Source organism: Netta rufina, assembly GCF_964035555.1.
Source record: "Netta rufina genome assembly, chromosome: 9".
Taxonomy (NCBI): Eukaryota; Metazoa; Chordata; class Aves; order Anseriformes; family Anatidae; genus Netta; species Netta rufina.
Window position 1 is genome coordinate 10,914,630 of NC_140132.1, and position 25,863 is coordinate 10,940,492.

The 25,863-nt window shown below is 54.2% G+C and overlaps 1 protein-coding gene and 1 long non-coding RNA gene across 2 annotated transcripts in view; both read left to right on the forward strand.

Moving 5' to 3' along the window:
- Positions 1–18,655, forward strand: part of EPHB1 (EPH receptor B1) — a 43,500-nt gene extending 24,845 nt beyond the window's left edge. The window contains exons 4-16 of the mRNA XM_084291709.1: positions 4,340–4,495; positions 6,985–7,320; positions 8,949–9,130; positions 9,270–9,432; positions 11,605–11,713; positions 11,909–11,973; positions 14,158–14,280; positions 15,318–15,565; positions 15,651–15,866; positions 17,365–17,514; positions 17,990–18,183; positions 18,282–18,437; positions 18,526–18,655. Coding sequence (XP_084147835.1) covers positions 4,340–4,495; positions 6,985–7,320; positions 8,949–9,130; positions 9,270–9,432; positions 11,605–11,713; positions 11,909–11,973; positions 14,158–14,280; positions 15,318–15,565; positions 15,651–15,866; positions 17,365–17,514; positions 17,990–18,183; positions 18,282–18,437; positions 18,526–18,634 — 2,207 coding nt within the window. The 3' untranslated portion in view covers positions 18,635–18,655. The remainder of the gene's footprint in view (positions 1–4,339; positions 4,496–6,984; positions 7,321–8,948; positions 9,131–9,269; positions 9,433–11,604; positions 11,714–11,908; positions 11,974–14,157; positions 14,281–15,317; positions 15,566–15,650; positions 15,867–17,364; positions 17,515–17,989; positions 18,184–18,281; positions 18,438–18,525) is intronic.
- Positions 18,656–18,709: 54 nt separating this feature from the next.
- Positions 18,710–25,110, forward strand: LOC311212523. Its single transcript, XR_014618706.1, has 2 exons — positions 18,710–19,866; positions 24,760–25,110. It is a non-coding gene; the product is annotated as an uncharacterized lncRNA (long non-coding RNA).
- Positions 25,111–25,863: the final 753 nt, after the last annotated feature.

Consider the following 25,863-nt stretch of genomic DNA (forward strand, 5'->3'; position numbering starts at 1 on the left):
GTGGGGGGGAAATAATCATTTTTCTGAAGTTACGGCTTAATGAAGACATCCGTTAACAGCCATACACCATTTCTCAAGGAGAACATCCAGGAAAACCTTGTTATTTTTTTTTTTCCCCCCTAATGAGCATGGTGGGTTTTAATGGAGGTGTTAATTGGACGTCATTAGCCAAAAGGCTCTGCGGGTGGGTTCGGGTCCTGCGCGGACACCCGGAGGAGCCGGCTGCTGCCGGGGCAGGATCAGGCCTCCGAGGGCTTGGGGCAGCTTCCCGCTGCTTCGCTTTGCTGCGTGTGGGCTTTTTATTTTATTTTTTCCTCCTCAAAGACTGCCGTTTATATATTCCCTCCAATTTACAACGAGGACTTTTGAGTGTTGTATCGATTTTAGCCTTAAAAGAGGCAGAAAAAGCCCGTGGATTTTTTTTCAATAATTACATATATATATATTTTTTTTTTCTTCCAAGGGTTTTTTCAAGAGCCTATTTACAAACAGGGGAATAAATCCGCCTCCGACACACCGGCTTTGTTCCACCAGGCTTACGGGCAGGCCTGGGAGCGAGCCCCACAGCCCGTGCTCGGCCCCGCGGGAGCCGGGATTGTTCTCCTGCACAATGGCAGGGCGGCGAGGAAGCGCAGGGTCCGGCCCGCGTCCGGCCCCGCATTGTTCCCCGCCGATGTTTGCAAAAACGCCGAGCACCTGGCCAAGCCGGTGACTCATTCCCGGCAGCCCGAAAACCTCCCTGTGACTTTTTTTTTTTCCCTTTCCCCTTGGTTTGGTTTGTTGGATTTGGGGTGGGACGATGCCTCCGCTGCTCTCCCGCCTGGCGGTGATTTCGGTCACGTTTGGGTATCGAAATCGGTGCCTTTGTAGGGAGCCCCAACGTGCAAGGGATGTTTCGCAGCTCGGAAGAGCTCCCAGAGCTGCCCACGTACAGAAAATCTCGGCCTCACTGCGTGCACAGCAGGTGTTAAGGATGGGGGAGACTTCTCTCCTCCTCCCCCCCCATTTGTTGATCCCACACCGGTGTCGCTGCTGTTTGCAGAGGGGCTGTTCCCAAAATCAGCCTGGCAGGGTGTCCGGGCAGCGTGCGGCGAGGCGCAGGGGGTGACTTAACCTCACCTCAGCCCGGCCGTGCTCACGAGCAGCTTTGCTCCTCTTTTTTTTTTTTTTTTTTTTGTTGTTGGTTTTGGTTTTTCCCCCGTTCCTTCATTTCCTATTTCTATCTGGCAGTGGAGCCAAAGTGCCACAGGAAAGCACGCTTCCAGGGGATTTGGTTTCTCCTGCAACCTTTCTGGCGAGCAGGGGGAGGAGGGTGCCTGCCGTGGGGTCTGGCCCCTCGTGCCCATGGGGTTGTGCCCTATTTGGGGCTTCCTCCCCGCCTGGCTCCATCCCAGTGCGCTCCCCCCGTTAAAACCCGCGCTGCTCTGTGTCTGTGTGTCCTGGCAGCGCGAGCGGGGCCACGTGGCTGGAGCCCTCCACCGGCACCGTCCCGGGGTGCCTCATCCATCACTGCATCGGCGCTAACGAGGAACCACTTCAGGCGTAATTAATAAGCACTTGATGTTGTCTAGATCGAGGGGCTACTTGCCTGGCGTGAGCGGGCGGTGGAGGGAAAGGTGCTTAATGAGCTCCTGGCAGGAGAGGGGAAGGTTTCCAAGCAGCGCGGAGGGGCTGTGCGGGGCACGGGGCTGCTCCAGGCGCTGGTGGCACCACGAGGTGCTCCTGGCTTCCCCATGGGGCAATGTTCAGTGTCCTGGGGGCCCCCGGGGACCCCGATGGTCACAAGGCAGAAAGCGGATGCATTCCCAAGTGGTCCACGACTGCCTGCTCCCTGTCAGCACGCCCTCAGTGCCACCTTTTGTCCCTAAGGAGATGTGACCTTGCTTGATGTGACCTTGCTTGATGTGACCCTTGCATCCAGATTTGCTTTTTGTTCCTGCAGCGCCTGTTTCCTGTAGTGTTTCTTAAGAGCCAAGCAGAAACGAGCTTGAGCAGGTGAAAAAAGGGGCTCACAAAAGTGACCTGGAGTTTTGTTTTCTTCCCCTTGCCTGCTTTTGAGGGCAAAAATGAATTTTCCTGCTTTCCGCCGAGCTGGCAGCCTTGTGGCATCATCTGCTTTCCTTTTTACGTGTTGAGCTTTGCTTTTTCTACATGAATAAACCATCGTGGGCCAGGCTCGGAAGCTGCTGACTTTAATTTATGTGTGTCCCACGGCAGATCTAAGCCTATTTCTCCAGAGGTGAAGGGCTGGCTTAATTAACTCGCTGCGTCAACGCGACGAGACCGGAGCTGCTTGTAATTATGTTGGGCGGGCGCTCAGCTCCCAGCCTTTGGGGCGTGTTTGGAAAATGGGGTGAGTCGAGGTGGTTTAAGGCAAACGGAGAGGGCTTTCTCCTTCCGTAGATTCCTCCAGCTTCCCCGGACTGAGGACTGGGAGGCGGGGAGGCTCCGTGGTGGTGGCGTGTCCCCATCGTGGTGGCACAGCAGGTATCCAGGGCCAGCTGGTCCAGGAGAAGACCTCACCCTGGTCTGAGGTTGTGTCCACGCAGCCCCAGGCCACCGTGTTGATTTGTCCCCTTTGGGACGGGATGAGTGTGATAAATGCCCTCGGATCACCTCGGGCGTAATCGTAGCATCCTCTAAATGTCACTTTTTCCTACAGGGGGCAATTTCAGGTGGGTGTTTATTTGCCTTTATGGCATCTTTCATCCTCTCGTAGCCTCCGAGGGGCGCTGCCTCGCTGCTCCAACACCCTTAAAGCACCCTCGTTAGGGCTAATTGCGAAATCAACACCAGGGGATAGCGGGGCTGGTTTTCGGGCGGGGGGCTCGGGGGACATGGAAGGCCCCGGGCTCAGCCTGGGGGACTTAGGCAAACCTGCTGTAATTACAGGAGAGCAGTGCTAATTGGTAATAGTAACAATTAAGGGCCACGTGTTTGCGGATTACAGGAATTTGCAGAGAAGCAAAGTGATAAAAGAAACCTGAGGATGCCGGCTCGCGGAGCAGACTTTGTTCCCATATTTTGACAGGTGTTGCTGGGCTTCCTTGTAATTAAAACAAACGAAGCCCTCACACCGACCCACCAGCACGCTGAAGCCAGGGGCTGTTTGTATGAAAGCCTTCCTCTTGTCATCCTCCCTCGCTCTCCTGTTGCCTGCCCTATGGGTTCAGGTGGACGTCCTCTCCATCCTTATCCTGGTAGGCGCCCAGCACACTCCCTGTGCTTTTCCAGGAGCAAAAAGGGCACGTGGGGATGGACCCACTGTGTATGGGGACAGCACGGGGAGCGGGGACGTTGCAGTCTTTGGCTGTGGTGGCCTCTGCTTTGGTGTCCTGATGGTCACCTTCAGGGCTGGTGGCCTGTGTGTCTGGCTGCCTGCCTGCACGAGCCTTTGGCTCATGGCCCCTGCGTGCTTCCAGAAGAGGCCACACGTGTGGCACAGGCGCTGTGGGACGCAGGGGATGGTGGTGGGTCCCTCCGGGATGCTGCCAGGAAGAGCTGGTCCTTTGTAAAGCACCAGGGCCATGTTTCAGGCCGGGGGAAGATCCCCTGAATAATCAAATTATAAAATATTGTTTTGATTTATTCCTTTTTATCATCTTTTAATATCTGGAGAGACTGCGCAAGCAAGAGGCCTTCATGAGTTTTGAATGACAGGTTAAAGGGCTCCAATAAAGATTAGATGGTCCACTATCTCCCAAGGAAATTGCATCAAAGTGGTTACTCCTGCTTGCTCCTATTAATTTCCTCTTCATGGCTGCTAGGAGATGCCTCATATCCTGATGCAGCAGGCAGGGGCTAAGAGGCACTTCCCATTATCTCCATCATCGCCGTGTTTATGAGACACTTAGTGTGGTTCTTCGCCGCGCGGCGCCTCGGAGGTGGTGGCACCGCGGGGCAGAGCTGGGAACAAGCGGCCGTGGGGCCACCACCGTGCAGGTGACGGGGGAGCCGCCCTGGCTGGGTGGTGGCCTGGTCCCTCTGGTACAGCCGGGGAAATTTGGGAGCTCCCTTCTGCAGCCCTGGGGCTTTTGGGGGTGCTTTTGGGGGTGTCAAGGGCAAAGGGGGGCATCAAGTTTGAAGGAGCATCCATTTGTCAGCACCTCCTCGGTAAGGGCCACCATGGTGGGGTGGGACAGGGACAAGGGACCCCATCTGTGTCTCTCCATCTTCACCCTCCATCACGGAGCAGCGATGCAGCTGATTAACGAAGCCCCCTCCCGTTAAAGGCTCGAGGGGACGGTGGGGAGCAGGGACATCCACCACCACCACCCGGCAGAGCCCCGGCTCCTGCCCGTCCCATCCGAGCACAACCTCTCTGCTCTTCTCTTTGCAGCCTGCCCGGCCGGGACCTTCAAGGCCAGCCAGGGTGCGGGGCTGTGCGCCCCGTGTCCCCCCAACAGCCGCTCCAGCGCCGAGGCGTCGCCGCTCTGTGCCTGCCGCAATGGCTACTACCGGGCCGACCTGGACCCGCCGGCGGCCGCCTGCACCAGTAAGTACTGGGAGGAAACTGGGGGCCGGGCTCGATCCCCGCAGCTGTGTCTGCACTCCGCTGTCTTGTTCCTTGTCTTGTGGAGGGAGTGTTTTGGGGTGGGGGAGAGGGGTTCTGCCTGGTGGCGTGTGCCGTCAGGGGTGTTTCTGGGGTGGTGGTTACGGGCTCCAGCTTGATTTTTGGTGAGGAAAGAGGCTGGGAAAGAAAAGAGGACTGCTGGTGTTCTTCAGCCTGCTGGGAGCGTGGCTCCTGGCCTCAACGCCTCCCAAACTGCCCGCCCAAAATCGTCACCGACTCAGGTCTTTAAGCCAGGAGCTTTAACACCAGGATGTTACGGAATACAACCGCTGAAGATGCTCTCCCTTATCCTCATCTTCCAGACCTCACCATTTGGCTGCAAGCTGCTGTGGGTGCTGGCCACCTCCTCTCCCACAGGGGCACACCCCTCGTACTGAGCCCCAAAGCCCCAGTTGCTCAGTGGTGGTGGCAGCGCTGCCCTCTCGCCCTGTGGCTGCCTGGGGGCCAGCACAGAGAGTGGTTCAGGGGCCGAGGATTTCTGGTCTGCATCCCCCTTGTTTTATTGTTTAGGGGTGTGGCTGGGACTTCCCATGCTGTCCCTGATCTGCAGCTCCTTAAAAGATCTGTTGTAGATGAGCTTAACCTACAGAAACCCTATTTTTGCGGGCGATGGGATGTTTCCCATGCTGGGCACCCCACATCTTTCTCTGGAGCCTGCATGGGTTAGTGCCGTTGTGCTTGTGCCTGCCGGGATGCACCTGATGCCAAGGAGTCCCCGAGGTTCCCCTTCAGAGCTGGAAACGTGTTTCCATGTGGTGCCGAATCGCTCGACCTGTTGGAGCAGAAGTCAGGAGGTACAACACCTGCGGATGAATCTGTGCCTTCTTTGTGTCTTGTTACGTTGCTGATTTACAGTACTGCTTCATGAAGGGATTACAGTATAAAAAAAAAAAAAAGCCCATTTACTGATTTTATTCTTCCTTCTCATCAAAGCTTAGTTTTCAAACAGGCTAACTGGAGGTGCCAGCTGTTCACTGACGAAGCTGTTCTGTGTCACAGGACTAAGTGCTTCTCCATCTTTGTTTAATTTATTAGTTGATCATTAATGGGAAATCCCCCCGTAAAGCAGTGCCACAGCCTCGCTGGTGCCTTGAACAGGGCGGCTTTTTCCAGAAACTCTTCCCCATTTCTGTTTTTTTTTTTTTTTTTTTTTTTTTTTTTTTTTTTTTTTTCTCTAAGAGCCCTTAAAGCTCAAAACATTGCAGCTGAAAGCTTCCACCTGTGTCAGTGCTGTGGTCCTGGGTGTGCCAGGAGGGCAGTGTGGTTCTGGGGCTAAGCATGGATAACTGGGAGGTGTGCTGGTGGTGCCTTGGTTTGGAAGAGAGCCATGATAGGCAGGCAAGCAGTAATGCTGGGAGCACGAGAAGCTGGTGTCAGGAGCCTCCTTGACCAGGGCAAAAGGCTTTTTCTCCTTTTTTTTCTTATCTGTTAAGGATCAGAGGCACCTTGAGCCTGCAAAATCCCTTGCTGGCAAGGATGCTGTGCTGGCAGTAGCTCAGTGACAAGCACCTTCAGCCCAGTGCTGGGGGAAAGATTTAAATGGATGGGATTTTTGTTACTTGATTCTATTTTACTTGTTGCCTGTTGCCTCCCATTCCAGCGAATAATTCCTGCACATCCCCAGATTCCCTAGCACACTTGTGGGAGGTCCCCCAGGACATTTTTCCTCTTTCAACCTCTTCTCTAAGGTCAGGTCCTCCATCATTTTTATTGCTCCCTCTGAACTCTTCCTGACGTGGAGAAGTCCTTTTTTTCTTCCTTGCAAGTGCAGTGCTCACACCCGAGCCCTGCTGGCATGAGTAATTAATTGTTCTCTTGGCCTTAATGTAAGGCAGCAGACAGCTTTTGGGTTTTCAGAGGTGGACCCACCCGGATGACACAGCTGTGCACTGGATTTCTCTCCCTGGTGTGGCTGGCACCTCCTTTGTCGCTCCCTATCGATCCCAGCCGCGTTTTGCCAACATACAAAATCGGTGCTGTATTTAATTCCCTTCCGAAGCATCCGCCACAGCTCCCGTCTCGGTACTACCCACGGCGTTGATCAATGAACTCTCTCGTCTGACATCCCAGCTGCTAATAAAACACTCCGACGCTGTGGGTAAATACCCATGCTCCCAACCTGAAGCGCTGAACCACCAATAACCGTTTACTATTTCTGACTCTTTTCTCCCCTTGTTCCTGCGTTTCTGTGAGGTTCTGGCTAGGTGATGTGTCAGAGTCCCAATCTGAGCCCCCAGGCCTCTTTCTTCTGCTGGAGGCGTTGGTGGGTGGGGATGGAGACAGGAGAAGATAGGCAGAGGTGGGGAAAGTCTGCGCCGTGTCCAAAGAGGTGGTGATGTCCCTCCTGCCCAGCCCCAGAGCAGGCAACGTTTGGCACGAGGACTCGTCTCAACCCCTCTCCTTCCCCACAGGCGTCCCCTCTGGCCCCCGCAACGTCATCTCCATCGTCAACGAGACCTCCATCATCCTGGAGTGGAACCCGCCGCGGGAGACGGGGGGCCGGGACGATGTCACCTACAACATCGTCTGCAAGAAGTGCCGCTCGGACCGGCGCGCCTGCTCCCGCTGCGACGACAACGTGGAGTTCGTGCCCCGGCAGCTGGGGCTGACGGAGACCCGCGTCTTCATCAGCAGCCTCTGGGCGCACACGCCGTACACCTTCGAGATCCAGGCGGTCAACGGGGTGTCCAACAAGAGCCCCTTCCCGCCCCAGCACGTCTCCGTCAACATCACCACCAACCAAGCTGGTGAGTCGTGGGGAGCTGGTTGCGATGCCAGGGTCTGTGCCTGCTGTTTATCCCCCGCTAGATTTATGGGGGTGAGGTGGCACCAGCCCTTCCCTGCACTTCTGCTTTGGGAAGGGGGAAGTGGGTTGAAACCTGGCCCTTCCCTGCGGGGCAGGAGCACAGCAGGCAGAGGGGATGGGGAAGAAGCAGGGGATGGTAATTTCTGCTTTGTGCCAAGCATGTAACACAGGCAGCCTTTGTTAACCTGCTCCCTCAGGAGAGCGCAAGACAGAAACCTGGCGTAAATTTTTTAGTATCTCCCCTCCTGGGAACGCTGATCCTGTCAGACTCTTGTGTTATGTTTGCGCCTGGCTATCATTGCTGTCTTGTTAACCATGTGCAAGCAAACCTGCTCCTTGCACTGAGGCCTTTTCTTCTGGGGTGCATTTTGGAGGAATATTTTTGCTGCCCCCTGCTCCTCCATCCCTGCAAGTCCCCTTCATCTTCCCAGCTCTGCTTTCCTGGAGCTCGTGTGGCTCTGCCTCCTGGTCTCCCTTTCTTCCCCTCTCCCTCTCTTCCTTGCTGTGTTTGCCTTATGAATGCTGTGTGCCCCCCTCCCCGCTGCTCTCGGCACTGATCCTGGCTCTGCAGTGAGCTTTTCCACCTGGTTTCCAAGTGGCCTCATGTTTGCGCATGGCCGGATCCACGCAGGTTGGTTGGCGTTGGCTCGCCCCAGTTGGGCACTGGGCGTTTGGGCACAGCATCAGCCCTGCCATAGACAGGCAGGAACGTGGCGGGGGGGCTGGGAACGCAGCAATTAACAGCACAGCAATCAAGCTAAGTGTTTAAATTCAGAAAATGAATCTCTTGGAGCGAAAGTGGAAAAGATTAAAGGGGGAAAAAAAGGATTAAACGTGCTGGATAAACAAAGACAGCACTGGACTGTCGACATCTCCTGCAGCACGGAGCAGGCGTGCCACTCGTTTTGATGTGCTGAGCGGGAGGGAGCGATTATCCTCCCTCCTTTGTCCTGAGCATGGTGGCCCTGTGTGGGTCACCCTGGCACAGCTGCAGTTCCATAGGGCCTTGGATACCTTTCCTGGAAGCTTTTGGTAGGAAGGGGGGCATGATTAGGGCCATGCTGCCTGGCTCTGGCCCTTTCACGTGCACCTTGGAGGGCAGCAGGTCTGGGGTGGTTTGAGTCCGTGCTGCAAGTTTGGGCTTTGGAAATGGAGCTTCTTGGAGGCTGGGCACTGCGGCTCAGTGCTCCTGGAGAGCCCCTAAGAGCAGAACCAGCAGTGAGCAGTGGATGCAGGCACCACAAGCAGGTGTCCCTTGGTGTGCTGGGGTCACATCCTCGACTGCCTCAAGTTACAGAGCGTGCCCAGGGAGAAGGAGCACTGATTTCCAGATCCCTAATTAAAAAGAGTAATTGGTTTAAATACCAGAATTCCCCCGCTGGCTTGCCACTCGGGCTCTGTGTGAGCTGCTGCACTGCTGCTCTTCCCACTGCCAGACGGGGACCTTGTCCCGTGGGGCCAGCAGCCGCAGGCGTGAGAACCAGGAGACAGGTGTAAATCAGAGCTTCCCCCCTCCCCTGGTGCTCAGTCCTACCCCTCGGCGTTAATTTTCCCCCCCTCCCTTGGCAGCACCCTCCACCGTCCCCATCATGCACCAGGTGAGTGCCACCATGAGGAGCATCACGCTGTCCTGGCCGCAGCCCGAGCAGCCCAACGGCATCATCCTGGACTACGAGCTGCGCTACTACGAGAAGGTGAGCCGCATCTGCACGCCCGACGTCAGCAACGCCGTGGGCTCAAGGCCGGCAACGGTAAGCTCGGGTGGAAACCTCACCGCGGAGGGTGGGCAGGGGGAGCAGAGGGTGGGCTTACGGCATCAGCACGACCTTCCTGAGATGTCCATCGCCGCCCACTCTGGCTGACCCCTTTGTCTCCCGGCCCTACCTACAGGACCACAACGAGTACAACTCCTCCATGGCCCGCAGCCAGACCAACACGGCCAGGATCGAGGGGCTGCGCCCCGGCATGGTCTACGTGGTGCAGGTGCGAGCGCGGACGGTGGCCGGCTACGGGAAGTACAGCGGGAAGATGTGCTTCCAGACGCTGACTGACGGTGAGCGAGTGGCCGGGGTGCAGGGGGGGAGGAGGACACGTTCCCAGCCGCAGCTTCAGGCTCTAATTGGATTAAATGAACTTGTCTCTGCGAACCTCTCCCCCGGCGGGCAGCATGGCAAAAGCCAGGTGATTTACAGGGATGTCTTATTAATTGCCAGCTGGAGGAGTAATCTGCTGTAAATCTGCTATCTGTGTTTGCTCCCCTGCTATTTAGCTGTGGTTTTGTCTTTCCTGCATCCATCCGTGGTGTTGGGGCTGGGTGCTCTCCAACCCAGTTGGGTCCCCTCCCTGCTCTCATTTCTCCGGGTGTTTGAGTCGTCCCTCCTATAAATCAGTCCTTCCAGCCCTTTCATCAGTTTTATTGCTTTTCTCTGAATAACGTCAATAAAAGATGCAGAGAGCAGAACAGATGGATGGAAAAGAGCCATGCCTTTTCCTGCCCCAGGTCATCATCCATGGTGTGCTCAGCATGCTGTGGTGGGGAGGAGCGGAAGGGTGCAGGCCCCCCAAAAGGATGTGAAGCTGTCCTGAGGTGTTTGGAGCCACATCTGTGTCCTTTCAGGCAAACCCTGAAGGCTCAGACCCATCTCTCCCGGGGTTCCTCCCCCAAGGTGGTACACTGGAGGAAAGGGCAAGTCACAACCTTCATGGTGTCTTCTGGCCTCCTCACCAGAGTCTTGCTGTCATTCCCTTTCCCAGTGAGTGGACACCCAGAAATACTGCATCCCTTTAGGCACTAATAACTCATGGGATTGCTTTTCATCACTCCTGGCTTCAGAACAAATGCAGGAGTCAGTGAGCGGAACAAGGCTGTTTTCTTGGTCCTTCTGCCCCTCTAGAGGCTGAAGTCCCTGCAGAGAGCCCTTTTTCTGTTGCTCTCAGCCCAGCTGTGCTCCAGTTAGGTGACACCCGTGGGTCCCAGCCCACTGGTTCACCAACCTCTGCAGGCTGGTGAATGCCCAGCGCCAGGGCTACAAAACTGCAGGAGCACTGGCTCCCCAGGGAGCCTTGAGAGAACCCGACTTTGAGGTCAGGCTGCGTGACAAACAACCATTTAATATCTTTGTCAACGCAATTAAAGTTGCCTTTGGGTTGGCCACGTCTTGGTCATGAGGAATGTGTCCTGCTGTGATGAGATGGGGTCTGCAGTTGGACTGCTTTGGGGTGGGACAGTGCCTTGCAGGCACTCCATGACCCCAGCCCCAATCTCCACCCTGGCATCTCCAAACTCGTGGTTTTCCCAGTCCAGGACAGGAACCAGCCAGCTGCAGGATGCTCAGAGCAGGGCATGCATTGGGCAAGCTTCTGGCAGCAGGGAGAAGAGGGAAAAGCACACAGGGGACTGAAAGGAAGGAAATGGTAATAACCCCCCAGTGCCTTCAAGATCGAGGATTAGAGAAGTGAGAAGAAAAGCCCTGCCTCAAATAAGCAATTAATTGAAATTTAATAAGAATGGATATTGTAGATTATTAAATAATAATTGATTGTTAGAGGAGAGTTTCTTCGGATTTGAGCAGCATGCAAGGGAAAAATCTAGCTGCTGGTAATTAACTGCAGAGCAGAAAAATACAGATAAAAGGGTGTTAAATACTTCCTTTTGGAGTGAATTTTATTTTAATCCCTGCTTGTGGCTTCTGGCATGAGCGACAGGGCAGGACTGTGCTGGTTAGGTATTGCTCCGCAGACCTAAATGCAAACAGGTCAAGCCTGCTTCTTGTTTACACCAACATCCTCTTGCTTTAATGTGGCCTGAAGTTAGGTACAAAAATCAAATGAAAGTGGCCTTGTCTTGAATGAGGTTTGCAGCTGAGTCTGATGCTCTCAGTTGTACCTCTTCTCTGGACGGTCTCTTCCCCACCTGCTTTCCTGGAAGGTTTAGGAGCTCTGTGAGACCCCATGTTAAATTTGGTTGAAATGACCAATGGGTCATTTATTGACTAAATTTATTGAGCGAAGGTGTGGCCAAAGCCACTCTGTAAACTTCTCCCCTTTGGAAAACTGGACCTAAGCTCTGCTGGTTTGATTTCCTTCCTAGGACCTTCTCATCAATATTTTTAACCCTTACTGATCACCCTTCCCATCGGAGCAGCCCCCATGGGGATGTTTTGGGAGCTCTGCTCATTTCCAGGGGCTGCGAGGGAGGGCTCACCTTGTCCTTTCTCTCCTGCAGATGACTACAAATCCGAGCTGAGGGAGCAGCTGCCGTTGATCGCGGGGTCTGCAGCGGCTGGGGTGGTCTTCATCGTCTCGCTGGTGGCCATCTCCATAGTCTGCAGCAGGTGAGAACGTGGAGGAGCGGCTGGAAGAGATTGGGTGCAGGAGGGGAGGGATGGGGAAATCACTCAGGATGCTATCAGCAGACAAGGGAGCTGGAAGTGGTCACCACGGCGTGGGCAAAGGCACCAAGGTGCAGGCTGCCTGTCGGGGGGTGGTTTGTGGCACTGCTCACGCAGTTTTCTGGTCTCTCCTCCCAGGAAGCGTGCGTACAGCAAGGAGGCCGTTTACAGCGATAAGTTACAGCACTACAGCACCGGGCGAGGTGAGCAGGACAGGGGAGAGGGGTCAGGGTGGCTTTGTGGGGTTGTGGTACCGCTGGTGGGGAGGGAGAAGAGCGAGCAGTGGGGGAGGATACAGGGGATGGAGGAGGATGCTGTGAAGGCTCCCAAAGGGAAGAAGAGGCAAACTGATCATAAAGGAGCAAAGCAGCAGCTCCAGGTGGTGATTGTGACCCAGCCCTCGGCTCCTGCACAGACCTGGCACAGCAGGCTTACAGCTCTGTGCATCGTGAACACCGGCAAACCCCATTTACACCCTCCTGAAGAAGTCTCCCAGGTGGATTTGCTTCCTTTCAGAGGACTTGGTGCCTGGGACAAATGAGATCAGGCTATTAGAAATTAATTGATAAGAGCTGATGGGGAAATATGCCCAGGTTTGTGAGCAGATGGCAGGGAGGTGCCCTTGTGGGGTTATATAGGAAAAAGATTGTATATTGCATTTTTAATTGTATCCTGGCTGGCAGCAGTCCCTCTGTGTAGCCTTAGAGGGGTTTTGCTGTGCATGTAGGAAGAAATCTCCATTGTGGGGCTGGGTCCTTCTGAAATACAACCCATCCAGATGCATGGAAGCTGGGATCCAGCTTGGGAGAAAAAAGAGCAGTCAGTGCCAGAGCTGGGTCTCCCCTGGGGATTTGGGGCTGGCAGCTCTAACATGGCAGGGCTCAAAACCAGGTAGAAAACTGGTGAAACAGGCCTTGGTATTTTATATATGACCGGGAAAAACCCGGTCAAGGTTAGCAAGCCTCCGGGCGCGTGGTTATTGCACGTGCCCAAGCAAAACAGGTGGGAGATTTGTGGCGAGCGACTAATGGGGAGATGAGCTCAGCAGCGGAACAAAGCCGCTCGTTTAACGGCACGGCAATTAGAGCATCCTCTTACAGCTCCGTGTGCGTCGCCCGAGGGGTGTCTGCGCTGGGGCTGGTAACTTCAGAGTTAGAGGTGGTGAGAAGTGGGCTGCAATTTCTCGTGCCTCGTCCCTGCGTGATGCTTTGAGAGAGCCTACGTGCAGAAGGTGCCCCGCAGCGTTTTGTAGGGATAGAAAAAACAACCAACAGCCCGAGGTGCCCAAGTCATGCTCGCTTGGATGGGATGGGAAATGCAAGTGCCTTAGGTAGATTTTGGGGGGGAACTCAACCTGGTGTTTGCTGAGCCTGGAGTACGTCAAAGGGTATTTAAAAGCCAGCCTGCATTGAGAGCGGGCAGGAAACTTTGGCGTTATTTTTCTCCTTTATTTATTCAATTTTTTGATCGGTGAGTCAGTCTTGGTTACGATCCTGTAAATCCCTTTGTAATCCTGGCTGGAGCATCAGCTGCTCTTGTAAAAAAATTTATGGGGCAGTTAAAGTGTACGAGACAGAGCCGTAAAGGGATTTATGAACTGGGAGATGCACAGATGGCTTCATTGCAGTTGTCGTCACCCGCCCCGGAGGTGCAGAGCTCCTGCCCCAAACACCCCCGCTGTGGAGCAGGCGATGCCATGAGCCCTGTGTTCAGCAGCTTCAGTGATGCCCTGGCCAGTGCCAGCCCTCCAGGTTAACCTTGAGGACCAAGTGTCCCCTGCACCGACATGCTTTTAGGGTCGGGATTTACTGTCACCATCCCCTGCCCTTCCTGGGTTGTGGTCTGGCCTGAAGGCAGTGCCCGTGTCTCCCCGTGGTGCGGCCGGATCCTGCTGCTGCCCAGCAGGGACGGATGAAAGGCCAGCAAAGCCGCACTTTTATGGCTCCATACAGGTTTTTGATTATAATTGCTGCACTCTGTCAATTTAGTGGCAGCCACAAAACTATCAGAGGCCTTTTTGGGTAAATAAATATTTCTTAAATAATGCATCTTGCCTCATAAAGTTGCCAATTCCCCTGCCATAAAAACCGCTAATTGTAGTTGTGGTCTGTCAGTGTCCCTGTGAGCTGGATGCTCATCGCTGGTTCCTGCCTGCCTCGTTCTCTCTCCTCTCCCCTTCAGCTTCTGCTCCCTCCTCTAACCTTGCTGGAAGGGACAAAAGAGGAACATAGTGGGCTGTTGGAGGCGGTGTGGAAGAGCACATAGCAGCTGATTTAATGGACATGGGGAGGGGAAAGTGTGAGAACAGTCTTCAGGTCTTGGCCATGGCACAATGACTTCTGGTTTTCTTTCTCTTTTGCCACTTCTCCTGTGTTTCTCATGACAAGGGTCTCCAGGGATGAAAATCTACATCGACCCCTTCACTTACGAGGACCCCAACGAGGCGGTCCGTGAGTTTGCCAAGGAGATCGACGTCTCCTTTGTGAAGATCGAAGAGGTCATTGGAGCAGGTGGGTCCCCACATACTCACCTCCCTGCCCTCTCCACTCCTCTTGGGTGGACACCTGTGGACCTGGGGCAGTTTTCTGGGGGGTGCATGAATGGTTCTTTGCTGGGAAATGCACAACCCTTAATGAGGCCTCGGGATATCAGCCTTTCATGCATTTTTGATGGATTAGGGGATATGAGGTTGATTTCTGCTCTCAGAGTAAATTCCTCTGAGACTGGGAGGAACTCTGGTAATGTATTTGCTGGGTGACCGTGGGATTTCCTAGTTTGCTTCCATGAGGTAATAAGAAAAAGCCAGATCTCTTTCCAGTCTGTGCCATATTCCCATACATATGTATATGTACACATGCATACACGTATCTGTAAGTCATCTGTGCTGCTTTTATTGCAATTTTTAAATGACTGTGTCGTACTCGTAGAAGAGAGTGCGAAGCTGGGGGAAAGCCACAAGGAAGCAGTGAGCTGTTTCAGTCGGGATCAAGTTCAGCAATGTATCAGCTGCCTTTTGCTGCTCATCAAGGCAAAGCAGCTATAAGCCTGGCTTAAATGTAATCCCTCCGCAGACAAATTTCACCTTGGCGAAGGAAAAGCTCTCCCGGTGGAAACAAGAGGGAGCCTTCTCTGCGTTTTAAATCAGAATGCAGCAATGAAAATAGACCAGTTATTTTCCATTCCTGGATAAATGATGTGCAAAAAGGTGACTGCGATTATCAATGTTGACACCTTGCACTTGAAGGAGCCCTTAGAAATTCGAGCTCTGCCAACATTCCCTTGGGATTCACAAGAGCAGCCCCAGGCTCCACGGTGGTCGGTGATGGGCTCTGGCAGCCTGGAGAAGGCTGCAAGCCCAACCATGTCCTCAGCACCTTTCAAAGAGGATGAGCACGTAGACTTGTGAGCACCATTAGGTGTCAACGGGTTGAGAGCACCGTTGGGTGTCAGCTGGTTGGTGTTCTTCAGCCGCTTGGTTTGGAGCTCCAGGTACTGTTCTGTGCATCCTTGTATATGGAGGTGGTAATGGATGGTCTTGCACTTGCAGGGGAGTTTGGAGAAGTGTATAAAGGCCGCCTGAAGCTACCTGGCAAGCGGGAGATCTACGTGGCCATCAAAACGCTCAAAGCTGGCTACTCGGAGAAGCAGCGCCGGGATTTCCTGAGCGAGGCCAGCATCATGGGGCAGTTTGATCACCCCAACATCATCCGTCTGGAAGGGGTGGTGACCAAGAGCCGACCTGTCATGATCATCACTGAGTTCATGGAGAATGGGGCCCTGGACTCCTTCCTACGGGTAAGGCGATGTGGGGCTGTGCCAGCTGTTGGTCAGCCACAGGATTTGGGGTGCAGACTCTCATGCTTGCTCTTTTCAATCACAGCAAAACGACGGGCAGTTCACGGTGATCCAGCTGGTGGGGATGCTCAGAGGAATTGCAGCTGGGATGAAGTACCTTGCAGAGATGAACTATGTCCACCGAGATCTGGCAGCCAGGAACATCCTGGTCAACAGCAACCTAGTGTGCAAAGTGTCAGACTTCGGGCTCTCGCGCTACCTGCAAGACGACACGTCCGACCCCACCTACACCAGCTCCTTGGTACGTACCTCGCTTCCTGCAGCAGTAACCCCACCAGCCTCCTGATGATCCCCTACCATGGTGGTAGCTCCTCTTGGTAGCTCCTCATGGTAGATCCATGGTGGATCAGCCCCTCTTGCAAGGGCTCTGGGCTTGAGAGCAGCTTGGGTGGGTGCTCAGAGGGCTGGTCCACCTCTTGTCTCTTCTTGCTGCTTTCCTTCCATCAGCAGGGAAGGCTCTACTGCTCAGCTGCTGTCTTGTTTGGGAAGGCTGACTTCCCTTGTTCTTATTCCCTTTTTCATTATCCTCTTTTTCTTCCTTTCTCTTCCTCCCTTTTATGAGTTTTCTGTCTCCCTTGTCTCCAAAGCACCTTTCTTTTCTGTCCTGACCGTGCCGTACGAAGGGGTTAGGTGGAACCAGGGAGACATCACTAGGCAGTGTCTGCGCTGCATAAACCCCTGCCAGCAGGCTGGCGAGGCTGTCAGCGGCGTTATGGATGAGCAGACAAGACGGCTGTGAGTGCCCTGTTGACCTGCTGGGCTCTCTAATTGATTAATCACTTATTAAAAGAGCTAATAACCTTCCTAACTCCTTGCAAACAATTCATAATACAGGGGTCTAACATGTGGCAGGGTCAGGCCTGGAAGAAGGAGAATGGAGGCAGTGCCTCTTCTCCAGGCAGACATCAGGGCAGCGAGCAGGGGCATGGGTTGGGTGCGAGAGCGAGGATGCACGTCCTACACCAACCCCTGCAAAGCAGTTTCTTGGGCTGCCAAGCTGTGCACAGGCGTGCTTTGGCGTGATGTAGCTTACAACAGGAGCCCCAAGGAGATCAGACTGTTAGGATTTCATCAAATGGAAATAAACGGATCAAGTGAGTCACGCCACAGCCAGGGGGGTTAAAGCGAGCTGTGGGGTTTCTGGCTGGGCTTGGGTCTGCTCCTGCTCCCTGCCCAGACTCGTCCTGCGGCCATTGAGCAGAAACGCATCAGGTTTTTTGTTTGAAGACCCCAGCAGTAGCTGCTGGGAAGAGGCCTGGAGTAGCCTTTTCCCACCTTTAGAGATAAAAGAGATTATCTCATCTGTGTTTTTATTTAATTTAGGCCATAATAGATCTCCTCGGCAGCTGGGAAATGATGCTGTGCCTGCGATTACATCACTCTGCCTCCCACAGCAGGTTTCTAGCTCTGGGGAAAAGGCAGGAAAAACAACCTAGCAGTTAATTTCTCCATTTGTAGTTATTCAAATCAAATTTTTGCCATTCAGCCTTAAAGAGCAGCTGATGCTTCATTGGAAAGGCTACGGAAAACAATTGTGCTCAACGATTTACAATGCAGTTCTGCCCCGAGCACATACCACGCGTTTCTGTGTTGTGTTTTTTTTTTTTTTTCCCCTCTGTCCCTTGGCTTTCTGCTAGAAGAGCTGGGCTGCGCTTGACTGCAAGGCACTCACTGGCTTGAGCAGGATGTGTGCGCAGGCTGCTGAGGCCGGGGTGCTCACCAGCTCCTGTTCTTGGCAGGGTGGGAAGATCCCCGTGCGGTGGACGGCCCCGGAGGCCATCGCCTACCGCAAGTTCACATCGGCCAGCGACGTCTGGAGCTACGGCATCGTCATGTGGGAGGTGATGTCGTTCGGGGAGAGGCCCTACTGGGACATGTCCAACCAAGATGTAAGTGCTGGGAGTTCGCTGAAAAAAAAAAAAAAAAGGGCAAGAAAAAAAAAAAAGCCCTGCCCAAATGGAAACCGAGGGGTCAAGGCAGTGCTGGAGATGCTCCAGACCCCGTCGCCTTGGTTTTTGAGATGAAACAGGCTGGCGAGCGAGAGGGATGGCGGGAGGGAAGCTGGGAAGAAAAGCCAGTGGGCTGGTAATTGGACTTCAGGAAGCTGCAGTGCCTTTGAAAATGTTCAGAGGGTTTGTGAGCTGGGAAAGAGCTTTGGTAGTGCGACTGCCGTACTCCAACACGATCCGCCGAGATAACGAGTGGCAGCGCTCTGCCGCGAGGAGCTGCGGCGCGCAGAGCATCAGAGCGGAGATTAACCTCCTGTGGCATCTCCTCCCGCCTGCTTTGCCGGCAATCACGGCCTGGCAGAGCTGCCTGCACGTCGCCGGGCCACATTCTCACGCTCTGCCTTGCTCCCTGCAGGTCATCAACGCCATCGAGCAGGACTACCGGCTCCCGCCGCCCATGGACTGCCCGGCCGCCTTGCACCAGCTGATGCTGGACTGCTGGCAGAAGGACCGCAACACCCGGCCTCGCTTCACGGAGATCGTCAACACCCTCGACAAAATGATCCGCAACCCGGCAAGCCTCAAAACTGTGGCTACCATCACCGCTGTGTGAGTCCCCCAGCGCCTGGCTTCCCTCCCTCCCTCCCTCCCCAGGGGTGAGTTTGGTGGTCCCGTCCTCACCCTGGTGCCTCTCTCTTCCCTTCCAGGCCTTCTCAGCCCCTCCTCGACCGCTCCATCCCCGATTTCACTGCCTTTACCTCAGTAGAAGACTGGCTGAGCGCCGTCAAGATGAGCCAGTACAGAGACAACTTCCTGAGCGCTGGCTTCACCTCCCTCCAGCTGGTCGCCCAGATGACATCTGAGTAAGTCCAGTGCCTCTACATGGCACCGGCTCGCGGGGTTGCTCAGCATGGCTGTCCACTGATGTCCCTCTGTCTGTCTGTCTTCCAGAGACCTCCTGAGAATAGGGGTGACTCTGGCTGGGCACCAGAAGAAGATCCTGAACAGCGTCCAGTCCATGCGAGTGCAGATGAGTCAGTCTCCGACCTCTATGGCGTGACGTCCCTCGCTCGACGGGGAGGGGACGGGGAGGGCAGGCGGCGGAGGCGGGAGGGGAGGAGCTGACGGAGCCGCGGTGCGACGGTCGGAGAGGGGCGGCCGCGGCCGGGGGCTGCGCCTGCCGGTGAAGGATGCTCCTGGGACTGGCCTTGGCCTGGTGACTCCCGTTCCTCGCCTACAGAAGCACACTTACCGATGTCACGGGGAATGGCATATAAATAAGTATAAATATGTACAAATAGTATATTTAAAAATGACAAAAAGACAAAAACACACACAAAAAAAAAACCACAACCAACCGACAATGAAGACAAACCAATGTACGTTGGGGAAACGAACCCAAATCCTAGAGACCAGACTCCACTACCACCGCCAGTGAGCAGGAGTCAAAACTGAGGCGGAGGAAGGGGCTGTTGGGGAAGGGAGAGGCACCAGATTGAGTTCCCCGGCCGGAGAAGCCACCGGCAGCGACCGCCTTCCTTCCTTTTTGCTTCCTTTGCTCTTCCTCCCTGCCCCGGCCCCTCCTGCTGCTCCTGCTCCCTTCTGTGCTCATGGCCTGGTGGAGCTCCTCAGCAGCCTCCGCAGCTGCCCCCGTCGTGTCCAGGTGTTGCTCTGCCAACTACCAAAGGACTTCGCTGACCGCTGCAAGGGGGGGGGGATCCGACTCAGTCCAGTTAATGTCTTCATATTGAAGAAGAGATGTACCTTCAATAGAAAAACCTTGGTTTTTTTCTTTTGCTTGCATTTTTTTGCAAAAAGGAAAAACAACAACAACAACAAAAAAAATCTATCATGGAAAACGGAAAGAGGTGTTCCCGTGTGTGTGTGTGCGTGTGCGCGCGTGTACCTTGTCAACCTACCGTGGACTCGCTGCTTGTCCGTGCTCGGAGGTCGCCACCCACCCGAAGGCAGTGGGCGGCCAGGTCCCAGGCCTGGAGCCGTGCCTGGAGCCGGCAGAGGCCCCAGCGAGGCCGGTGCTCAGCGTGGCGCAGGCGGGACCGGGACGAGGAGGATGCGAGGGGCCAGCGGGGACAGGACTGGAGGAGCCGCAGCGCGTGGGTACTGGGTTGTGGAGGAGGAGGAGGAGGAGAGATGCTCTGGGGAAGAGACTGATGAGGCCTCCAGAGCCTCGGGGATCTGCAGAAGATGGCTACGGAGAACTTTATTTCCCCCATCTTGTGGACCTAAGGATTTTGATATTGGGTTACAGACTTGGGTTTCATGGCTTCAGAGGTAGGTCCATTTGTCTCGTGTACTTCTCTGTCTGTCCGTCCTTCACTGTGTTTTTCTGCTTACTTCCTCGAAGCCTCTTCCAGTGAATATTTCAGTGTTTAATTTGATTTTTTTTTTCCCGACCGCTGATCTCCTTTGCAAATTGATCTAGTTAAAATTACTAGACGCATGTCAGTGTTTACACAGAATATTGTAAGTCTGGGCAATCTAACTTCCCTCTGCGGACTGCGCGGAGAGTTTATAAAATGAATGAACTCTTAATAAGGCTTTTACTTAGACGGCTATGTGCGAGTTGTAACGATCCATCACCGCGCCTGGCAGCCGGAACGGGGGCTCGCCGTGCCCTGAGGGCTGTGGGTCCCTGTCAGGAAGATATTGGGGCTGCCTGGTACCTCCCTGCCCTACCAGGGTGCCTCAGGTGTCTGTAAGATGCCCTCCTCTGTGTCTGTCCATGCTGTGGGGTGCCCCATGTCTGTCTGTCCGTCCAAGCTTGTGGCTTGGGGGGATGTGGGCCGACACTGCTGGCAGGAGAGGGTCCCACATGTTGGGGAGCTCTTTACTTTAGGTTTTTCTTCCCAATCGTCTAAGGAAACATCCTGCCATGCTGCCGGAGAGCGGGAGCAAGCAGCAGGACTGAGCTTGTTTCGAATCGCTGAACTCCCTCCGGAGAAAGAGGCAGAGAAAAACACCCCGTGTTTACAACGGCGGGGACTGCTCCTGGCCTGTCAGATAGACGATCGCTGGTACCTCTCGGGATCCTCGCGGCCTGAATCTGTATTCCGGGATGTTGTCGCAGCGCATACAACATGCAGATGGAGCGGGCGCCGTGCATGCTAACGCGCTGCCTCGCCACCTTGGTATTCACCGCAGCTGATGGATCCTTTGTGTTTTTTTTATCACTTCTCTTTTACCAAAAGGAAGCTAAAGGCATTTAAAGGGACAAACAGCAGTGACACAGGGTAAATATCAAAACTCCCCCTTTGTGGCTGCTCTGCCTCGCTCAGTGTCCTTCTGCTGCCCGCCTGGGGCTGGAGGGACGACGTGACAGCACCGCTGCCTGTACCTAACCTGCAGCCCACGCCTCCTGGGCTGTGGTGGGACAGGCCATTCCCAGCCCCAGCTCTTCTCACTGGTCCTTGCTGTGGTGGCACTGGGCCTGGAGATGTCCCTTGTGGTGTTACATGAGAGCCCAGGGCTCAACAAGGAGTCTGAGGATGGTGTGAGCAATTCCTCCAGGGCTGAGGCACGGCTGGTGAAGGGGTGGCTATCTGATGCCCAAAGGTGGGCCACCTGGTCCCATGCCTTCAGAGACTTTGGACGCTTCTTTTTCTCTTCAGACATAGCTGGGATGCAAACGTTGGGGCCTGAAGCATCCCTGGCACCACCACTGATGAGCAAGTCTGGCTGACAGTTCCTGAATCTGGATTTAGAGGGGGTTGTAAGCAAGTGGCAGCATTGTCCATATTGTTCAAGAGGTCCCTTCCATCAGCAATGGATGGAGAAGCTGCCCAGATGCTCCAGCTGGGGCAGGAGGCTCTGCCTTGCTGTTGCTTTTTCTCCGGACCCAGGAGGAATGTGTGTTTGGGTCAGGTGGATGCTCTGCAGACTGAGAGGGACTCTGCCAAATGGTTTCAGCGAGGAAAAAGCCCTCCCCAAAACCCCAAACCCAAACCAAAAGCTCCCATTTCACATCATCTGCTCTGTGTCATGCTTGGTGTTCCTTTCCTCGATCCTAAATCAGAAGGGGTGTCTCGGAAATATTTTTTTTCCCTGAAGTTTCACTTTGCATAGGAAATAAGAGGGGGGAAAAAAGGCTTTTCTCATCGAAACAAAGTGCTTCCCTCTCTGCACTGACTTTTCCTCGGGCTGAGGGTTCACCCAACACACCTGGTGCTGGCTCTGGGGGTCCTTCATCACTGGGTGCCACCCGGACGGATCCTGGCCCTATCCCTGCTCCTCACCCCCTGCTATCACAGCCGTGCTCTGGGGCTCTCGGCTCCTTCTGCGCGTTCCTGCAGCAACTGCCAGGGGCCCGGGGGCGAGAGCCCCTCTGCGGTTTGGATGCTTTGTTCCCCCTCTGGAACTTGCTGCTCCTTTCCCAAAGCGCTGTCCCCGGCGGGGAGGAGGCGCTCGCTCAATAGCGGTAATTAAACCAGCCGAGGGGAGCCCAGCGTGTCCAGGGCAGGAGCGGGGACGAGGTGCGCCCGTTAATAGCAGCATTGTGTGCCTCTTGCCAGAAAAAAAAGAGGAACGCGCTTTGTGCCATTTAATGACCTTCAAATTAGCAGTTCTTTGAAAGCGCTTATGTATATTTAATTTTAAATGTTGCCGCAAGTCAGAGCGGGGCTGGCAATGAAAGCAGCAGGCGGCCGGTTTTTAACTAAGAGCAAGCCCGGAGTGGTATTTCCGAGCCCGGCAGCGGCTGCGGCCCCCTCCCCCTGCACCGAGGAGCCTGGTCTGGAGGGATGGGGATGGACAAATTGTTGTCTGTAAGGGGCTGAATCGAGCCTCTGAGGCATAAAGAACAGCCTGTATATTTGGGATACCCTCTGTTCCTGTTGGAAAAGAAAAGAAAGGATAAAACATCAAGCAGCTTCTAAGGTGAGAAATGGATTTACAGAACCAGCAGCGGAGTTGCAAGCTCCCGGGGCTGCATTGTGACTCCAAGGCCACCCTGCTGTCCCTGTGACACCCTGTTAAAATGCCGATGGGAAGGCAGGGCATCAGGTCAGGGTTTCACATCCACCTCATGTGTTCATCCACATGCTCTGCGTCCCCTTCTCTGGTGGGGTCCCCACGGCACAAGGAGCTGCAGGAGGTCACACAACGTCCCTATTGGCATCGTCTGCTTTGGTGCCCAATTTATGGATGCTCCTGCCAGGATGGACGCCTGTCTTGGTGCAGCTTGGGTGCCTCCAAAATGATGCTCCAAGAGATGGAAGGAGACCTTTCTGGGTGAGGCTCCTTTCTGTTTTGGAAGAGCCTGAAGGAGCCTGAAGCACCCCAAGCAATGATGGAGCAGAGGCACCTTCCCCACAGCCCACCTGTGCTGGTGGGACTGCCTCGGCACGGGGTCTCACCCCACTGCTCCTGGCCCCACAAATTGCACTCTCTGCGTGTCCCAGCTGAGCTCGCCCTTCTCCAAAACCCCTCGGCTGCTTTGTCCTGCTCTCCTGTTTCTACTGCCTGTGGGTTTTGGCTCTGCATCCATCTCTTGGGGGGTTCTGCTGGTTTGGGTCCATGTTTTGTGCGGCAGCAAGAGGAGGAGAAGCCGGCGGCTCTGCTGGTGGCGTGGCTGCGGATGGGGTCACCCTTCGGCTCGCGGAGGTTAATCCGAAGAAATCAGCTGCGTGAATTGTAAGTGGATTAGCTGAACGAGCTGGTTCCCAAAACAGGCGCGCCCTTCCAGGGCAGCCGCGGAAGTGGATTAGGCAAAAATCTGCTTACGGCTGCATTAACTCCGGGTAAGCGTTGGGGGGGGATTAGCGCAGCTTGTGTTATCCACTTAAAAAATGAATTTGAGTGAATTTTTCTCCGCGTTCCCAAACAAAGAAGCCTCAGTCACTTCTTCGTTCCCATTTCTTCTCCCTTGCCTGTCTGTCTGGCACGCACGCTGCCTTTGCCTGGGCACTTTCTTGGGGAGCAGCTTTCCCGGCTGCTTATCCCCAGGGTGTTGTTAGGCGATTGAACCTTTGTGCCAAGGTGGGGAGAAAGGGCAAGAAAATTATGGTCAACATCAGTGCAATTATCAACGCCAATTAACGCTGAGCAGGACTGGCAGCTGGAGATGCAGCCCATGCCAGAGGCTGCCCTCTTCCCTGGGGAGGGCTGGTGGTAATGGTGTGCGCCCTGCAAGTAGCACCTGGGAATAACAGGTGTTTGCACTCTGCTTGGTCTTGGGCATCTCGGATGTGCAGCAGACTTCGGGGTTTTTTTTAGGCTGCCCGAACTCCATCAGTGCCCTGGGGCCGGTGTGCTGCTGGAGATGATGCCAATGCTCATGGTGCCTCCCTTGCAGGATGGGTTTTCCTCTCAAAAATATGTGTGCAGCTGGATCCCTGAGTGTGGCACCAAAAATGGACCCTGGGACATAATAAATGCACAGCAATAACTTTACCCCAAACACTGCTTGCTTTTCTTTCTGTCTTCCTGATGTTCTCTCTGTCTTTCTGATAATCTCAGTGTCTCTTCCCCTTCCTGGCGTGTCCCCTTTTCTGCTAAGCACTAAATAACTAAATAAAAGTTTTATTACTACCTGGATTTGCTGGAAATGATTTTCATTCAGCAGAATGATGAATTTTAATAGGAGCAAAATGTCAGCCACAGCTGGAATTTTTTTTTAAAAGCACTGACACATTCATGCAGAGGTGCCCTGGAATAATTATGGCAGTGATCCTCGGTTATCGGCAGTCAAGCAAGGGGTGCAGTGGTCAACAGTATTGTTATTTAATGTAGTGGCTTTATGCTTCCAAGGTGCAATTCTATATTAAAAGCATCTTTGCCTCTTGGAAGGGGCTAAGAAATGGGATTTTGCTGCTGTGCGGTGCTTGGTGGTTGCTCTCTGGGTCTGTGGGCCTTTCCCGCAGCAGCAGAGAAAAGCGATGGTTTCTGATACTTTGGAAGGAGCAGTTTTTGGTGCTTGACTGCTGGCTTCTGTGTTAGCCCCAGGGGTGCTTCTATTGCAGTGTGGGGAGGGGAAAAGCACCTTTTGGGGGGTCACTGTCTTTTTTTTTGTTATTATTTCTGGAAACGCAGTACACGGGCTTTGCCGAACCTGCTCCAAACCCGACTTCTGCATCCCCGAGTGGCACCGGGGCTGTGCTAAGCCTGCACCATGCAGCTCTGCACGGAGCAGGCTCCTTCTCACCCTCATTCCCCGCTCTTCCCTTGCAGGGGTACGGATGCACCGGCAGCGCCGCCTCTCCCGCACCCTCCGCCACCCATGGGATGAGCTGGGATGTCTCCGGAGCCCTGAGCCGGGCTGCGGGAGCCTCCGCCGCCGCAGCATGCCCCGTGCCGGCTGGCAGCGCCCCGTCCTGTACATAACAGTGAGGTGTCCGTAAAAAGTTTTCACCCGTTGTAATTTTTTTTTTTTTTAATTATCATTTTTTATTTCTTATTTTTTTGCCCCCTCCCCCAGTTTGTCAATTGTGTTGAACTTGTCGGAGTTTGTAACGGTAACTTTCAGAGAATATTGTACTAAAGAGAGAATTGCACTCAATAAAAATAATGAAATAAGCCTGATCCTTTCTCTTCCCCTTCCCAGAGGCGGTCTTTCTGCCGCTGTGTTATCTGCAACTTGGCCATGAATATTCATTTGGGGAGCTGGCAGTGCTCCATCGCTCCTTGACTTACCTCGAATTTTGATGTATATCAGATTTGGATCTCCGGTTTGTAAATGAAGTGACTTTATTCCCATTGATCCCTATCAGTGGCTGCTTGCTGAAAAAAAAAAAAAAAGAAAAAAAGCTGCAAGAAGGAATTTTCTTGGCACGGGTTTTTACGCACAGCACATTTCAAAACACTCATGTGCAGTCATTTGGGGAAGCCACGCTGGAAGTGCTGACTTGGATGAAAGTGCCGGCTGTGTGGTGTGAGCACAGAGGCTCCTCGCTTCCCCAGGCGTGCCGGGGCCTGTCAAAGTCCAGTGCTCTGCTTGAACCTATACCTGCAGGTGTATGTGCTTATCGGGCTCAGAAAGAGGAGTTACTGCTGGGCAGCGTGCAGGCTGAGGGTTAGGATGTCCCATGCCCCTTGTTTTTTGGGTGACATGGGTGGGGCCGGTGTGTCCCCAAGGTTGCTGCTGCCCTGTAATTCTGCATGAAGCCCCCAGCAAGGAGCCTGCCCCCCTGGCAGCCCCCTGGCAGCCCCTCCGACACATGCAATGCAAATGGACAGAAGCAAATGGGCAGTGGTTGACCCAGGGCTGAGCTGAGCTTGTTTGTGTGCCCTTAACTGAATGTATATTTGATTTAATGGGCTTGTGCTGTGGTTTAA